Below are 18,920 nucleotides of genomic sequence, written 5' to 3'. Positions count from 1 at the left end.
AGTCACAAAAAGTATCTCACATTCGTAGTGATACATTCTCATTACCAGTTCACTGTGCTGCCTTTCAGCCAGTCAGCAGCTCTGCAGGTTTTCAGAAAATGTATGTTAGTGGTAACTGCTTTCCTGAAAAGGGCAAGGAGTGCCAATCTGCCCTTACCTCAGTAGTCAAAGGCCAGTCCAGGCTCTGTCCAGTGTACATCTTATCCAGTCAACTTTTGAAGTTCTAGGTCTACTGCTCAACTCAGATAAGTCTACCCTTTGTCCAGTTCAGAGGGTAGAGTTTGTAGGAGCAGTATGGACTCTACTCAGGACAGCTTTCCATCCAGACATGAAATTCCGAACAATTTGATCTCTTGCTGCAGATCTCAAGGCTCACCGAGTCATAACAGCTTGAAATTGTATAAGAGTCCTAGGGCATATGGCCTCATCCACATACGTATTCCAGCAAGACGGACTACATCACAATATCTTAATTGTTGGCTGGCTTCCATTTATTAGCTAAGTTATCACCATTGGAACTTTGTATTGTGTGTTCCTCTTGAGTATTTACTTCTGTAGATTGGTAGGCAGATCCAGCCAGTGTTTGCGTAGGCGTTCCCTTTGTCTGCCTTTAACCTTTGCTAATGTTGGTGACAGATGTATCTGCCCTGGTGTGAGGGCCTCATCTGGATCCCCTCCAAACTCAGAGTTTAAGGTCCTCAAAGGATCTGTCCCTACATATCAATGTCAGAGAGCTAAGGGCTGTCTGCCTAGCCTGTCAAGCCTTCCTATCTCAGGTCTAGGGGAAAAGCCTGTTTGTTCTCACAGACAGCATTGCGGCAATGAGCAGGGAGGAGTTCGTTTTTCCCTGCTTTGTCAAGTGGCAGTTCACCTATGCAACTTTTACATTGCCAGTTCATTCAGTTTGGAAGCCTCTTACCTTCCAGGAGTGCTGAACGAGCTGGCAGACTGCCTAAGAGGAGTCTAGGATCATTTATGAGTCACTCTGTCTGCCTGGATGTAGACAGACACACGTTTTCCAGCAGTGGGGAATCCCCAAATAGACCTATTTGCAACCAAAACCAAGAGGAAATGCCATCAGTTTTGCTCCCTACAAAGTCACAGAGCTGGTTCCATGACAGACGCTCTCCTGGTACCCTGGTCAAACAAGCTTTGCTATGCTTTCCTCCAGTCCCACTCCTACATAGTGTTGCTAAAGATCAAACTGGACCATGCCCGGATTATACTAATAGCCCCAACGTAGGCTGGCAGCACTGGTTCTCCACTCTACTGAATGGGTCAATGGAGGTTCCAGCTTCGCTTCCACTGGACCAAGACTTAATCTCCCAAGATTATGGTTGACTGCTCCCCCTGAATCTGTGGGTGCTTCATTTTAACAGCCTGGGGCTTCCATAGCTAGATCCTAAAGAGGAATTTTGCCCAGAGCAAGTTTGCAATGTCTTGTTAAATAGCAGAACACTCTCTACCATGTCTACTTACATGTCAAAGTGGACGCTTTTTTCCATCTGGTCTCATGAAAGGACTATCTGTTGCACTTAAAATAGCAATTGCTTCTATCAGGGTCTGTTTTGCAGCAATATCCGCTTTCCAGCCTTGTGGATATCAATTCTATATTTTCTAATGCTATGACAATCAGATTTGTGAAGGGTCTGGAAAGGTTGTACCCTCAAATGAGGGAGCCTGTCCCCCTTGAGACTTGAACCTAGTTAGTCAAGGCTCATGGGGCCTCCATTGAAGCCTCTAGCAATGTGCTCCTTGCTTCCTCGTTAAGCTGCATATTCTGATATCTGAAACACTTTATGCCAACGGTTCTCAAACTGTGGGTTGCGACCTCTTTTGAATGGGGTTGCAAGGGCTGGCTTAGATTTTCTGGGGTCCAGGGCTGAAGCCCGAGTCCCATTGCCCAGGGCCGAAGCCAAAGCCTGAGGACTTCAGCCCTGGATGGTGGGGCTCCGGTTGCAGGCCCCCTGCCTGGGTCTGAAGCCATTGGGCCTCAACTTTAGTCCCCCTGCCCAGAGCAGTGAGGCTTGGGCTTTGTTCTCCTCCACACACACCCAGGACAGTGGGGCTCGGATGGGCTCATGCTTTGGTCCCCCTCCTGGGGTCGTGAAGTAATTTTTGTTGTCAGAAAGTGGTCGCAGTGCAATGAAGTTTGAGAACCTCTGCCTTATACAATCTTTTTTTAAGGATAAAGTATATTTTCACCCTCATCCAAGATTTCTCTCAAAAGTGGTATCTAATTTTCATATTAACCTGGTGATTTTCTTACCTACATTTTACCCCAGATCACTTGCCAATAGAGAGGCGCAAGGCCTGCACACTTTCAATGTTAGAAGAGTTTTGGTGTTCTACAGAGACAGGACTCAGCAGTTCCATTTGTCAACCCAACTATTCATGGCCATCACAGACAGACAGAAGCTGAAGCTGCGTATCTTAAATAGAGTTCCCCGCAGTGTAGACCAGGGTAAAATAATTTTACTCCACTGTAAAATAAAACTCGAGTGAACTATATTGAATCCTCTAATGTGCCAATATTAAGCCTTCTAGAAATTATTGGCTCATGTGATAGTTTTCCTTTGATTCTAGAGAGGGAGTTGAGAGGAAGGGATGGTTTGTGGTTGTGGCATAGGATTGGGGAGTTAGGAGCTCTGAGGTATGAAACACTTCTTCAACGTTGCCTTCACAAGCACATCATACATAAAATAAATATTTAAGAATTCACACACAGTTTCTCCCTGGGAAGAGGAAGAGGGAAAGAAAGAACCACACATGAAAGGATGTTAGTCACATACATCAATACTTCCAGAAGGTGGTAGGATGTGTGAGGGATATGCTAATAACCTGAATAGAATCTAGCTTCAATTTATGGCTCTGCCACAGACTTCCCATATGACCTTGGGAAAGTCACTGAATCTTTCTGTGTAACAGTTCTCTATTTGCTGAATGGGAACACTACTTTGTATCAGTTGGGGGGTGGGATGGTGGATTTTCAAAGGCCTAAAGGGGAGTTAAGTGCCTAATTCCCATTGATTTTCCTAACTCCTCTTTGTGCTTTTGAAAATCTTCCCCCTTAGGAGCAAGCTGCCTGAGGCAGGGATTATCTTTTACTATGTGTATGTCAGGCACCTGGCATGATGGGTCCTGATCTCAGTGTGCGTCCCTGGGTACCACTAAAATAATTTTAGGAAACAATTACCAGAAGTTTGAACTATCACTATTGTTAGAATACTCTTTAAATCATTGTCTCATCTTATTCTTCTCAACTTTGTATAATCCTTGTTGTATTTGCATCAATGATTGGATCATGATGATAACTTAAAGTTGTACAGAAAATCTTAAATATTGTGTAGGAGACGGAGACATTTTCCAATCTTGTAAAACCTTTTCACACCAGTAGAAGGGCACTCTTTACTTACCCATGGACACAAATTATGATTATTAAGACAATTCTGCTTTTCCCTGCTAAATTTTTGATGATTGAGTTTTTTTTAAAAAGTTGATTTCAATTATGCTAATACTTAACCACCCAATTGTGTACACAAAATCTAACTGGGAATTTCTTGCAGAAGGTGGGGCCCCGCAAGGACTTTAACAGTTAATACTGGCCACTCCAGGCTTGTATTAAACTCCCAAGGTTACAGCTTTTCTCTGACCTTGGATGGGTAGATGCTGCCACCACCCAAGTGCAAAAAAAATCTTTTGAACTCAGCAAGGCGCACTTGGGAATTCCTCCACGTGGGGTACCCTCAAGCCCTTTCACACACACACCCCCTCTGGGGAAGAGCTGAGAAAGAAAACAAAGGAAAGCAGCTGTTGCCACCGGCTTATGAAACAACATATGCACAAACCTCTTAGGACACAAAAATCCCGATCCTGTTCTTAAAAAAGGTAAATTTTATTAAAAACAAAAAGAAAGAAAATACATCTGGAACTTAGGCTATTGCTAGATTTAAAAAGAGCAAATACAATAATTAAGCATCAAGAATGGTTTTCTTGAGGTCCAGCTTACATCAAAACAAAAGCATTTGGGGGTTAGCACAGAGAAGTCCACCAGCCTTACAGAAATAAAAGAGAGAAACCTAAGTGCATCTTTCTAGACATTTCCTGATCTACTTACATATCTTGGGTCTCAAATTGAGTAGTTCTAGGTATGATCTGGTGATTTTCATACCTGGTTCACAACTTTTTACCGCATAGCTTCAGCCCTGTCTCTGCTCTGTCCCCTCTCTCCGGAGAACAACAACAACAGACAGACAAAAGGGGAGTTTTGTTTCAATTTTAAAAAGTTCTAGCCTTCCCATTGGCTCTTTTGGCCAGGTGCCCACTCACTTCCCTTTACCTATGCATGCAGTCAGACTTTTTAACTCTTTACAGGTAAAGCAAGTAGAGAACAGCTACCAAGAGGGATTCTGTAGCTAACTGGCTGGCTGGTGTTCACAAAAGGGAGCTACCCCCGCCCCCTTCATTTACCACAGCATATTTCTTAAGATTTGCCGTATAGCCTATTTTTGTGCTTTTTGGAGGCAATCTGCATTATTGCTTTTACAGTAGAACCTCAGCATTACAGACACCTTGGGAATGGAGGTTTTTTTGTAACTCTGAACAAAACGTTATGGTTGTTCTTTCAAATGTTTACAACTGAACATTGACTTAATACAGCTTTGAAACTTTACTATGCAGAAGAAAAATGCTGCTTTCTCTTTATTTTTTTTAGTGGTTTATGTTTAACAGAGTATTGTATTTGTGCTTTTTTTCCCCCATGGTTTTTTTGTTTTTCTTTTGTTTTGTCTCTGCTGTTGCCAAGATTGCATACTTCCGTTCCAAATGGAGGTGTGTGGTTGACTGGTCAGTTCATAACTCTGAGTTCATAAACTCTGATTGTAAAATGAAACTTATATGTACCTTCAGACAAGTTTTGAATTACTTTTTCCAGTATCTGTGCTAAGACTGAATAATTTGCTGACTGGGTGATTTGTGGGCTTTCTTTATATCTGCAAGTTTTATTATTCTTGAAAACCTAAATAAAATGAAGGGGCAAATAAGTTGTTTCATGCAGTCTCTTTGGACTCTGGAACATTTGAAGCTGAAAACCTCTGTTAGGCAGAATTCTTACTGAATCTAGTTAATTAAAGAGACTGGTGCAAGCACACGAGTCAAGATTATCCTGGGTTATTTTTCTCTGTGATTAAAAATCAAGACTCTTCCTTTGGAGCAAAGTGAGTGCTTCCTTCCAAGGAAGTAGTAGGAGTTCATTCTACCTGTACTACATTTGACTGTTTTCCAGGAGAGGAAATAATTTTTTGGGAAGGAGTATGAGGGCTTTGGAATATGATTTTTGCATTATAATTTCCATCTTGATTGAAATTGAGCAAAGGTAAGGTGTTTGCACAATTGTTTTTTTGACCTGACAAAGAAACAATATTCATGTATCTATCACAGACTTGTAAGATTCAGAATTATCACTAATGTAATTTTGGTTTTCAAAGGCTGGGCCATCTCTGATCTTAAATATAGTTTATCTGTAGATTAGATGCAGTTGTTTGTGCATATTATATAGTGAGTAGTGTTTAATTATTACTAGTCTGATATTTGTAAAGCGTTCTGAGATCCTGGGGTGAAACGTGTTTTTATTAACTACAAAGTATTATTTGTAGAATCTATATTTGGTATCTTTATTTTCTTGTAAGAGGAATGTTTTGATAGTCCTCACATTCTTTTGGGTAGTCAGTCATTTGCACTTTCTTGTCATATATATTATATGTATTACAAATTGAAAGATGTTTAAGATACCAAACTAATCCATCTAATTAGAACTTTAGAACATAGGGCGGCAGTAGATAGAAGGTTGGCTTAGCAAGAAGGTATCAGCTTAGAGAGTGTGCTAGCATTAAGGGCCTGCTGAGAATCCTTGCCTTCCATTACAATAGAAGGCTTTCAGCAACAGGCAGGATCAGCCCATAAGTGCATCACCACTGGCATGTGTGCGTCGGTCTCAGCACAAGTAGTGAGTTTTTGTCATTCAGATCACACTGATGTAACTTGATATTGGTGCCGTGGAAAATGTCCTAAAAGCCATTTTAGACTAGCTGTGTTAATTAGCTAAAATGTACTAACTCTGTTATCTTTCTAAGTAGTCCAGATTTGTATGCCTTTTTGCCCCTTCCCTGGGTCCACCGAAAATCTGTTTTAAATGAACTTTGATATCAGTTAGTCTTGCGTTTCTGCTCATAAAAAGAGCCAAAAGACTGATATTCTTTAAAACTACTTTTCCATTTTAAGTGTTTTTGCCATTGTGTAAATGTAAACAACACAAACTGCCGTGATGAGAATAAATGGAAAGGTTTCTGTAAAAATAATTTTATGCCATTTTGTAATATGAAATACGTTGATCCCCAGCCACAGGGGAAACAGTATTAATCCTATTAAAAATTAGTTATGGCCTTCAGTAGCTGCATGAGAGAGCTGCAGTTAATCTTAATAACATGAGCCATTTCTAGATGCCTCCTCCGTGCACCAAAGCATTTAACAATAGCAGCTGACCATGCGTCTCTTCTTAAAACAACTTTCAACAAATCAAATTGGGGAACAGAGTGTTCATAGTTAAAAGACACAAAAAATTGTTGTGAAGCTGGGTGCTGCATACTCAACAATATAAATTATAATAGGTGGGAGACTGATCCAACCAACATAACTTCATAACCAAATAGTTTATACCCTAAAAATCTTTGCAAGTAAACTTAATCTATGAAGTGTCTACATTTGAGATCCAAACTCTAATCAGTTTTATTATACACATTCATTCTGCAATGAGCACATGGGTTTGAAATCATCATGTAACATAATATACAGTATATAGTTATTTCAGCATCCAGAAGAGTGATTATATATTAGCTAGCCAAAAACAGTTGGAAGTGGTTACATGAGATTCTGTTTTCATACTTGTGGTCTCATGCTAGACGTTGGAAACCTTGTCATTATACACTGTACTGTAGGGAGGACAAATAAGAGGTGCCTGATGGACCACCTAATAAAATAAATCAATCTCAGATTTGCGATACTTTTACCTATGAGTGCGTTTTCTGAAGAGAATCAAGAGGTATGGCTGGCAACATTCATGCTGAATGTATTGATCAGTATATTTTCTGATTTAGGAAATAAAAAGCAAAGAGGTTTGGTTTTTTTTTTTTTTAAGGTAATAAAGTACCTCAGACATTTAAATGAAAAAGAAAACTAAACTGTACATACATTTAGGAAGACTATACTTAAAACTATAAGATTTCATGTATTAGACCAGAAAGAAATACCCTTGAGGAGGTATGTTTTGGTGTCATCTAGTTGCTATAATGTTTGCAAGAAAAATTTTAAAGTTATGGCTTTAAGACCTATATTTTGTCTAATTATCACTATACGATATCAAACAATCTAATGCAGTTTTAAAAATAATAAATCAGTACATTAAAGAATTTTACTTTCCTTCTTTCTGTCAAACTAAGCAAAACAATTTACTAAAACATTTTAAAGGGCCTGTAAAAGGAGGGAAATTCTGAAAGCACAATCAGTTAAAATGTCACCATCTGTTCACACTGAAGAAGCAAAAGGGAGGGAAATTTTCCTGGAGTGCAAGCCATTATATTCTGAATGGCAGCAGAAAATAACAGATTGTGGAGTGGATACAACTTTCTCTCTTATTTGAGGTAGTGACCCTAGTGAAAATTTTAGCAGGATGACCTAAGAAACTAAATGTAAACATCTGGGAGGAGACTGGGTCTGAGGTTTGTTATTCTCTGTTTCCATAGTTCACGCTGAAATTGTTTTAATGAGTTTTTGCTAGCTTGGGCCATATCATTTTACCTCATACTGGGCTGGCCATACGTGGCTATTGTAATTTGAGGCAGATGACTGTGTCCCTCCATCTGCTTGGCTTGCATGTGTTAGTAATGTCTTTAATGTTAACAGCTGTGCTAATATGCTATGCCACTTGCCACAGAGTAAATATGCATCCTAGGGCATAAGTGTAAACTTTCCCCTACATGGAAGATATAGATGGTTAAAGCTGGCTTGCTATAGCCACACATGCCTGTGTCTGTTGTTTTATTTTTGTGCCTAATTTATTTATTTAGAAGGCAGCTGATGGCCAAAGACTGCTGGGTACCTGACAAGATAATAAACGTATTACAACTGCAGAAGTAACACTGCCCAGCTTTGGATAAATGTAGTTTACAGTATGAGTAGAATACTTATCTGTGTGCCCCCAAACCAGAACTGTTATTGCATATATGTTGATATTGTTTCTGTGTTTGAAGAAAGGAAAAACAGTGCCTAGATCTAAAATGATTTTGAGTGCAAAAATTTACCAGAAGGGGACTAGAGTTTCAGATTAGTTTGGCTCTTTGTACCTGGTCCATTAGAGACCTGGTTGTCCACTGTGTTGCATTGAAGAGACTCCCCTGCCAATTTAATGGTAAGGTTGACAGGTTCTAGATGCAACTACATCTTCTAACTGTCTGTCTCTGTGTGCAAACCACTTATCGTTTCATACTTAAATACTTCACAGTGTTGTTGTTAGCATTAATTGATGATTGTTCAGGCTTGAGGATATTGTGTACTCTATAAACACAGATTATTACTGGGTGCTTTTCGGTTCTTACAACTCAGGGATTTGAGGTTATGGCAGTGATGGGGTGGGGAAAGATTGTGGTGTACGAGATATGTACCTATGTACCGAAGAAACTAGAATGTACTTGGGAATAATCAGTCATGAGGACTTTGTCTGAAAATGTGATGTTTGTAACCAGAGAATAAAGGTGAGGGTGGAGTTTCTGGGGCGTCTGCCAACACTGTGACCTACTCATGCAATTTCATTTAATTGCTCTTTATAAACTGTTGCTTTTCTAATTTGTCTTCAGAATCATAATTACTTTTATTCCAAACACAAGAGGGATCCTCTTGCCCTAAGCAAGAGTATAAGTAGGGGCATAGCGAGCAGATCGAGGGACGTGATCGTTCCCCTCTATTCGACATTGGTGAGGCCTCATCTGGAGTACTGTGTCCAGTTTTGGGCCCCACACTTCAAGAAGGATGTGGATAAATTGGAGAGAGTCCAGCGAAGGGCAACAAAAATGATTAGGGGACTGGAACACATGAGTTATGAGGAGAGGCTGAGGGAGCTGGGATTGTTTAGCCTGCAGAAGAGAAGAATGAGGGGGGATTTGATAGCTGCTTTCAACTACCTGAAAGGGGGTTCCAAAGAGGATGGCTCTAGACTGTTCTCAATGGTAGCAGATGACAGAACGAGGAGTAATGGTCTCAAGTTGCAGTGGGGGAGGTTTAGATTGGATATTAGGAAAAACTTTTTCACTAAGAGGGTGGTGAAACACTGGAATGCGTTACCTAGGGAGGTGGTAGAATCTCCTTCCTTAGAGGTTTTTAAGGTCAGGCTTGACAAAGCCCTGGCTGGGATGATTTAACTGGGAATTGGTCCTGCTTTGAGCAGGGGGTTGGACTAGATGACCTTCTGGGGTCCCTTCCAACCCTGATATTCTATGATTCTATGATAAGCCAAGAATTGACTTGAGACCACAAGGCCCATCCATATGGGGATCTCTTATATTTTGTAGTAACACTGCTGGTAATCTGCCTGTAGCTAGCAAGTAAGAAGGCATTCTCAAAGTCTTACTTCATCTTCCTCTATATTGGGCTGACAGTTCAAAAGCAGTAGGACCCTTTATGGCAGTGGTTTTCAAACTGCGGGTCGCGATCCAGTATTGGGTCGCGAAATGTAAGGCACTGGGTCATGGCGGCTCTGGTCAGCACCGCCAACCGGGCCATTAAAAATCCCGTCGGCAGTGCTGCCCGGCTAAGACAGGCTAGTCCCTGCCTGTTCTGACACTGCGCTGCACCCCGGAAGCGGCCAGCAGCAGGTCTGGCTCCTAAGTGGGGGGGCCATGGAGCACAAGTTCCCGGCCAATGGGAGCTGGAGGGGGTGGTGCCTGCAGGCGAGAGCTGCGCAGAGCCACTTGCATACCTCTGCCTAGGAGCCGGACCTGCTGCTGGCTGCTTCCTGGTGCCAGGACAAGGCAAGAAGCCTGCCTTAGCACCCCAGCTGTGCTGCTGACCGGGAGCCACCCGAGGTAAGCCCACGTCCCAGTCTCCTGCCCCAGCCTTGAGTCTCCCCAAAAAGAGTCCCCTCCTGCATCCCAAACTCATCATCTCTGGTCTCACCCTAGAGCCTGCACCCAGAGCCCTGACCCTCTCCCACGCCCCAGCCCAGACCCCCCCCTCCACACACTGAACTCCTCATTCTTGGCCCTACCCTGCAGCCCTCACCCCCACACCCCAGTCCTGAGCACCTCCTACACCCCACTCCCTCATCCCAGCCCCATTAGGTCATGGGCATCAACAGTTTTCTTCAACTGGGTCACCAGAAAAAAGTTTGAAAACCACTGCTTTATGGGGAAGGCTTAACTTCTGGGCTTGGTTTTGGGCTTCTTTTAACAGCAGCACCTCCGTGTTGGAAACATCTGCAAAATAACTGTAGTCACCTCTTGGGAAGGTGGCTGACTGGCCTTTCAGCTGCTAGGAAATGATTTGTTCCTTAAGTGTCTGCATGTTCAAAATGAGTTCAGGATAAATACTAACACCCTGAATAAGACTTGTTTAACAGCAGCTTTTTACACTAACTTTACATGAGAGGCAGAGCTGACTTCTGTGAGAAACAGTGGGCCAAGGAAGAGACTCTGTGAGACAATCCCAACTTTGACATGAGTTGCTAAGTGCAATGATCAGCACTCTGTGAAGTCTTATATACTTGCTAGATGTCCTCCTTTGGCTGGAACTGCCCTGGGTTTTTAAACTTTGTTCTCGGGACTCTGAGACCTGGCCAGTGGCACAGGCAGTTGGTCAAGGATTTTTCAAAGCTGAGGTCCTGCTTAAGATGTTGCTGTGTGTAGCAAACTGACCTCAGCATGTGGCTTTCAACTTCTCCTTTCAGCTCTCTCGCCCAGCGTCTTTGTGTGTTTAAACACCAGTAAGAGAAGCTGAGGCAGGAATCAAGATTGCTCAGCCCCAGACTGTCTCCCGGCTGCTGATTGAGCAGATGGGCTATACTACAAACTTCATCTCCACCATATATGTGGCCAGCAAAGCAGGAGCATCAGCTTCTGCAATGCTGCAGTAAACAGGATAGAGGGGAGGATAGTGATGGGAATCGATGGGTGGTGTGGCACAGAACGAGGACATCATCAGAGGGAGAGAAAGGGACATTACAAAATGGGCTAAAATGGGGGGACACAGAAAAGGAGGCTCACAAATAAATTGAGGTATGTAGTCGGAAAGAAAGGAAGGAGGAGAAAAAACCATCAAGGGGAGGAAGAAGGAAGGATTTTTTTCCACATAAGGCACTGGACTGGGCTGTAGAAGATTTGAGTTCAGTTCCAGAGTCTACTGTGACTTAGGGTGAGTCATTACATTTCTCTTGTGCCTCAGTTGTATATCTATTAAATGCAGATGATATTTCTTTGCATCAGAGGTAGGACTTCTGATTTTAGGTTTTAAGTGACGAACACCAATAAAACACCCCTGATTTAAATAAATAAATAAATGTAAAAGGCAGGCTATCCAATAAATATGGAAAAAACACCAGAAATGGTCATTTGTTTCTGAGGGCTTATAGTAATGTGGACTACGGGGTGTGTGTGTGTGTGTGTAATTTCTATATTGCACTAGTGTATTGCACATTAAATGGTCTGTGTAGACCGTACTGGTGTGCATTAAAGGTTCCCTAGTGCTGTTTGAAACAGTATTACATTAAAACACACTGGGGACTAATACAAAGAGATTACTCATTATTGTAATGAGTAGTGTATATAATATACGTTACGCGTTACAGGATATACAAAGAGTCCCCAGTTTTTGGACATCTATCTAAAACTCAAAAATTGCTAAAAATAAACCCTAACAAATTAAGTTAATAAACTCTGAAAAACAAAAGCCCTAATCATAGGGTGTTGTCAGGTTGAGCTCACTAATGTTGTTGATGTGCTCTGATGCTATAGTGAGAGGAAGGTCATAGTAGCGAGAGAGAGAGAAAAGGGGAGCAAAGCCCCACAACCCACCCACTCCCATCAGGGGAGATTCATAGATTCCAAGGCCAGAAGGGATCGTTGATCATCTAGTTCAGTGGTTCTCAACCTGCGGTCCATGGGCCTTTTGCAGTCCAGTCGCACACAGCTCCGTTCCATGTGACATCCTCAGAGCCATCTAGATAGTATATATATTGAGTGGACGCGGCCCACATAACACACACAGCTGCATATGCAGCCCACAATGGTAAATAGGTTGAGAACCATTGATCTAGTCTGACCTCCTGTATAAGCAGGTCATAGAACTTCCCCAAAATTATAGCATATCTTTGAACTATTTTTTTTTAAATCTTGATTTTAAAATTGCCAGTGATGGAGAATCCACCACAACCGTTGGTAAATTGTTCCAGTGGTTAATTATCCTCATTGTTAAAAATGTACTCCAATTCCAGTCTGAATTTTTCTAGCTTCAACTTCTAGCCACTGGATCTTATTAATACCTTTCTCTGCTAGACTGAAGAGCCCATTATCAAATGTTCCCCATTTGTACGGACAGTGATCAAGTCACCCCTTAACTTTCTCTTTGTTATGCTAAATAGATTGTGTTCTTTGAGTCTATCACTGAGGCATGTTTTCTAATCCTTTAGGATGCTACATGATACATTCTTCCCTTAAAATGGCCCAAAAATATTAAAAAGTGTACGCAGTTTCTTATTTTGAAATGAATGTGCTCCTACTCTGTTTCAACCTAAATGTTGCAACCCCAAGTTTAGTGTAGGAGCATGAAAGTACTGACTAGGGACAAAGAGTTACATTGAATGCTATAGTTTCCATTATCAAAATGCAAGTTAGTAGGAAAAGTAGGAAAATAGTAAAAACGAGGCTAGATTTAAAGCATTCCTTCACTGTTGAGGATTTTGAAGACTCCTGAAATTATCATGACTCTCTTCTTCCTGTTTGCCATTTGTCTCCTCCTGTTAATCCTCACTTCTGATCTGTTCCCTGACTTTGTTCCTGCAAATTACAACATATTAAATTAAGCAAAAAGCCCAACCAGTAGGAACTAACAAGATGTGTATATTACAGCTTATTTTGATTTTCAATACTACTTGTCTCTGGCCATTTGTCTTGTCTATTTAGCTTGTATTGCAAGCTCTTCTGGGCAGGGACTGTTCCTTACTGTGTTTATATAGTACATAGTCCAATGGGGCTCTGATCTTGGTGCCAAGACAAAGGCAACTCTAGGCATTCCTGTGCTATAAGTAATACCCTTGAAACTTTTCTTCCTGTAACTTGCAACCTTTGCTGATCATCTCATCCTGTTACATTGTAAATACTTGTCTGTTTTTACCTGTCTGTATTAATAGCCTGCATCCTCCCTATGCTTCACACCTGAAACTTTTGTTTCTCATCTTTTGCCATAGATCTAATTTAGACTCTAAGCTCCTGGGGGTCAAGGTCTAGTATTTGCTTGTTATGGAGTGTCAAGCTTTAGCAATGCCTGGAGCATGTACTATAGAAGCAATTAAAGACAACAGCGTCTGCCCTAAAGCATGGGCCCACCTCCTGGGTTGGTGCCAGTAGTAAAGAACATAGACCATTGAAGCAGGAAATGTTTAAACTAATGCTCGCCTTGCTCTGGAGCACAGTGAATCAAGGTGCTCTACTGGCATGTGCTACAACCAAGCACTGTGCGTGTGCTTAGTGGAGGTTGGGATTTATTAACATGGTCGCCTGGGGAAGGCAAGCCTCAAGTCAAGCAACCTGAAGTTCCTGGCTAACGAGCCGGCAGGGGCTGGAGAGGAAGCAGCCTCTTAAGCCGTGCCTAGAGAGGAGGAGAAATGGGCGGAGCTGCAGCGGCCCGGGCTGCTGATGGGTTGGGGGGCGTGCCCCTGGCCGGCCGTGGCAGCTCCGCCTTGCGGGGCGGGCGGCAGGGAGCCGTGCAGTCGCGGTTTTGTCTCGGCGGCTGGGGGGACGGGGCAGCTCGGGGCGGCCGCCTGCGCTCTTCCCTTGGGCAGCTCCCCGCGTCTCTTCCCCTCTGCGATTATGGACTAGGCAGGAACTTGGAGAGGGCAGGCGCGGCGGTGCTGTGCTGTGCTGCTGGGAGGAGGCGAAGGGATCCCGTCCTGCCCCTGCTCCGAGCCATCGACGCCGCTTCCCCTTCTCACTCTGCCGGAGATGTCCGGCTGGGGCAGCCAGAGGAGAACCGGCTCCTCCTGGCATAGCAGCTTCTCCAGGTTCTTCACCAAGAGCCCTCCCCGGGCCAAGGAGGAGCAGGAGGAAGGGGACAAGGCGCACCTCCGGGAGCCGGCCACGCACAGGTAGGCGCGCAGCCGCATCGGGGAGCGGGGGGAACTTGTTGGGAACTTGCCTGGTTTTCTTGATTGCATTTTTCTTCCTCTCTCTCTGATCTGGAGGGATACGCTAGAGATCTCTCGTACGCCCCACCTTCGGAGACTCCGAGCCCCATTGAATCCACTTTCATTTCTGGCTCCCTCCAGCACTGAACAGTGTAATGGGAAACAGTTGCCAACCAAACTCTTAGAACAGGCTGAGAAGCAGAAGTCAGTGGCTACGTGCCAATTGCCAAGGGCAGCTGGGGCGCTTCCAGATATTACAACACTAAAAAGGAGGGGAGACCGTTGTTGTTTATTATTTTGAGCGGCTTGGAGAGGGTGTGTGTGTGTATGTATTGTGAAGTTTAAGTCCAGCTTGGGTTACAAGAGAGAGAAATTATTGGGATCCCTCCCTCTGTTGATCGTCAACCCAGCAGCCTCGCAAAGATCAGGTAATGTCACAGTGTCATTTTGAGGCAGTTTCAAGCTGTGACGGTTTCACTGAGCGTGGCACTCTGAACCTCTCCTTGCCAAAATCTCCATAAAACGGTAGGATGCTTTAAAACTCGCCTTGAAATCAATGTCAGATGAGTAAATTTCAGTCCATGGAAGTAAGGATTTACTGCTCTGATACAAAGAGACTTGAGGATGGTAGTTGGATGGGCTGATGGAAACTATGTAAGTAGCAATATCACATTAGGCAAATTAGTGCATGAAGAAACGAAGCCACTTTTAAGTATCTCACTGGGGACTAAAGTAATGTAGAGTTGCACATTCATTTTCTGTTAGCCAGAACACCATCGTTAAAGCGAGGACACAAATGTACCTGCCTAGTCAGTCTCAAGTGTTTCTCCCCTCCCCAGAGTTGTTTTCAAGAATGAAGTGGGGGAAGGGAAACAAACTTGACAGGAAGACTCTCCACAGGACAAGAAGTGATGCTTTTTGAAATTTGGCAGTGGACTAGCCCTGAGACATTATGTGCAATTTTAATCATTTCTGAGATGAGCCTGAGCTGCAAGCTTTAGACCTGCACCCCCTGATGTTCAGGTGGTGACTGGATCCAGAGTTTTGCTTTTGGCCCTGTATAAATGTAGCTGTATCCTATCAACCTGCTTTTTCTCCTCTTACTGTAAATAAACTGCATCAAAATTGCTAAAATTAATTTAAATGCTTGGTGTTGGGGTTACTCAGATCAGAAAAATACTGTTCAAGCTTTCTTAATATTGCAAATAGAAAATTGTTTCTGACCATCAGTGTCTCTGTTGGATTTTTTTGGTAATTTTCTTCCAAACAGCTATAACCCCTTTCTTAGAATCTGAAAGGTTGCAATATAGGGTATAGGATTTTGGGGTTTTGTTTGTTTGTTTTTTAAGTTTTTACTATTATAGCTTTCTCTTTCTGTGTTATAAATCAGATGCTACTGCAATACAAATACTGATCGTGTGTTCAAATGTTAATATGAAATATGTGACCTACAGTTACAATCCTAAGCAGTACCAAAGTTACAGAAGTCCAAGTACCTAGGTTCAGTGGTATTCAGTGACCAACTTATAAGCAGTACAGGAAAGGCATGGAGTAAATGGAGAGAAGTGAGCAGAGCTATCTGCCTTAGGAAAGTGCCAATCAAACTGAAAAGTAAGATCTACAAGACTGTAATTAGGCCTGCACTTTTGTATAGCTCTGAATGCAGGGCACTGAGGAAGAGACAGGAGGAGATCTTGAATACAGGGGGAATGATAATGTTAAGGCGGATGCTTGCAGTTACAAGGATGGACCATGTTCAAAATGGGAATTAGGGGAAGTGTGAAGGTGGTACCAATTATAGAAAAGCAGAAGGAGTCTGCTGGGTTTGGGCACGTGAAAAGAACATGTGGAAGAATATATAAAACACAGGGTGTTAAACTTTGAAGTGGGGAGTAAGAGAAGGGTTGGAAGACCCAATACTAGATGTATGGATGTCATAGAAAAGGATTTGAAAAGCTTTGGAGTTTCTGAGGAACTGCTTTAAGATCAACTGGAGTGGAGAAGGACTGGAAGATCTAACCCCATATAGATGGGACTAAGGCTACAAGAAATAGAAGTATTAACAGTAGGAAACAGTTTATTAATGTGTCACATTGATTGTAAAGAGAGCTTACAAAATGAAGTAAGATCTGAGACCTCTACTTGGTTTCTGATTTCTGGCCACTGTCCTCAGGAGATTGAAAGAGGAGAAAACTGTAGTTTTCTTATGGAAAGATGTATGTTTGACACTGCTCTGCTGGGGTCTCTTGTGGTTACCAAACTTGTCAGATGATCAGCTTTTTGCTGTATCAGACCTTTTTCTTTTATTTAATATATGTGTTTTAAATTTTGGCGTTTCAGGAATAATATTGGTATGCATTGAAATAGAGAAAATGCTGATCAATACAATGAGCTGGTGGATATCTAAGTAATTCTTCCTGTGAAAGATGTGGATTTCAAAGTTACCTCAGAACTCTTGCTTCTCCAGCTTACTGGCAGTGTGGTGAATGAGATCCTCTCTAATTAAAAGTGCAATTTGCACTACTGTCTTGAATGGGTTATCTTAAAGTTCCCCTGGATACGTAGTGATTAAAGAGGTTCTTAAATGTCACTACAAAATGTTCAGTTTTGATGCATCGCTATATTGAATATTCCGAGTAGGCATGGCCCCATTGGCCTTTCATTAATGTGACCTGGTCTGGCAAAAAAAAAAAAAAAAAAAGAACAATATTAGGCTCAAAAGCATCTGTCTGGCTGCCGGGCGAGTTATCTTTGCCAGGGGAGATTAATGTAGAGGGAAGAGGAACAGACTTGGAAAGTGAAAAGGCAACCAAAAATGTCTAGTCAAGCTTCTTTTTGTCAGTGCTTTGGAGTAGTGATAGTTACTGATCTTAAGGGGCCCTTCAGAACATGCTCCTTGTTATGGTCAATAGGGAATGGAAATATCCTAATTTGGATTTCTTCAGGCTGTCCCACCATAAACAGAAAGATTCCTGTGATGATGGGGAGAGTTCAGTTCAATGATTTGGGAGTTTAAAAATGAGCTTTGTAGAGTTAATTGAATGGTAGACTTCCCTCTGTCTGACTGAAGGGTTGGGAGTCTGAGAACTAGATAAAATTTGAACCATGATTTCAGTTCATGCAATCAAGAGCTTTGTATTGATTAGATAGTCCACACTGATTTAATTTTGTATGAGGCTTTTTGGCTTTGGTGTACAATACTTTGTGTGGTAAACTGAGGGCCAGCTCTGACTTCTGTTGAAAGTGAAAGTGTTGGTTAAGTTATGAAGAGTCCCATTTGGTTTGCTCAAGTTTTTTTTGTCCTGCTTGATTGCAGAGAATGTGCTTGGAATGCTGAAGTTCTTGTATTTGGTTTCCACTGGTAGCTTTCTTAATCAATTAACGTGATTGCGTACATTTAAGAGCTGAGAAGAGTGCCACAGGTTTCTCTGCCATTTTGATGTAGTGTGCTTCATAGTGTACAAAAATGTATAATCCAGTAAAATATGGAGAAAACTAAGACTGCTTTATATGCATGTTTTTATTACATGGACTACATAAAGTAAATTGGGGAATGCTTCTTTCATGAAGTATTAGGAAAATCTATAAAGCCAGGTTAGTTAATTTTGTACCGAAAGTATCATTTCAAAATAAATTGGAATCAGGCCAAATTTAAAACAGGTAGAAAGAAATCTTGATATTGAGTTATTTAACAAGCGCTGAATTTAAGAAAGGGGAAGTGGTTCAACTAAGAACAGGAATAAAAAGCAATATGACATGCTGGGCCAAATTCATCCCTTCTGTATCTCCATTGACTGCTTATATCAGGGGTGGGCAAACTTTTTGGCCTGAGGGCCACATCGGGGTTGTGAAACAGTATGGAGGGCTGGGTAGGGAAGGTTGTGCCTCCCCAAACAGCCTGGCTCTGCCCCCTCCCACTTCCTTCCCCCTGAATGCCCCTCTCAGAGCCCCCAACCCATCCAACTCCCCCTGCTTCTTGTTCCCTGACTGACCCCTCCCGGGACCCCCCACCCCGACCGTCCTCCCTGGACCCCGCCCCCTATTTAAGCCCCCGCTACCTGTCCCCTGACTGCTCCCCAGGCCCCATATGCAACCCCCGCTCCCCACCCCCTTACCATGCTGCTCAGGGCGGCAGGACTGGCTTATTAGAAAGCCTGGGAGGTGGGTGGGCACAAGCTGAGCTGCCCGGCAGGAGCGGCAGGCCAGAGCGCTCCCTGCGCAGCAGTGTGGCTGAGGAAGGGGGGGGACGGTGGGGGAGGGGCCAGGGGCTAGCCTCCCCGGCCGGGAGCTCAGGGGCCGGGCAGGACAGTCCTGCGGGCCACATAGTTTGCCCACCTCTGGCTTATATCTTCTGTGGAGTTACATTAGAAATTAATCTGGTCAGTTGCAACTTCGAAAGCATAGAGAAAAAGAACTTGAGTGTATCCAAAACCAAAGATCTGATTGTTCCTAAAGCTTAGGCAACACACTTCTATGGAGT

General features: G+C 42.8%; 1 protein-coding gene across 6 annotated transcripts in view; it reads left to right on the top strand.

Annotated features, from left to right (window-relative positions):
• The window catches only part of CRYBG3 (crystallin beta-gamma domain containing 3), a 145,436-nt gene that overhangs the window by 6,191 nt on the left and 120,325 nt on the right, over positions 1 to 18,920 (top strand). For 4 of the 6 annotated variants that reach the window (XR_012154199.1, XM_073305192.1, XM_073305213.1 and 1 more), the window contains exon 1: positions 13,989 to 14,401. The exons of the other annotated variants lie outside the window; for them this stretch is intronic. Coding sequence is in view for 3 of the 4 variants with exons in the window: in XM_073305192.1 (XP_073161293.1) it covers positions 14,259 to 14,401 (143 nt within the window). In the remaining variant the exon portion in view is untranslated. Of the gene's footprint in view, positions 1 to 13,988; positions 14,402 to 18,920 lie in introns of those variants that run through there. 6 annotated transcript variants of the gene reach the window in all.

This window comes from Lepidochelys kempii, chromosome 1 (genome assembly GCF_965140265.1).
Source record: "Lepidochelys kempii isolate rLepKem1 chromosome 1, rLepKem1.hap2, whole genome shotgun sequence".
NCBI classification, from domain to species: Eukaryota; Metazoa; Chordata; order Testudines; family Cheloniidae; genus Lepidochelys; species Lepidochelys kempii.
This window is presented reverse-complemented; position numbering and strand designations above follow the sequence as displayed.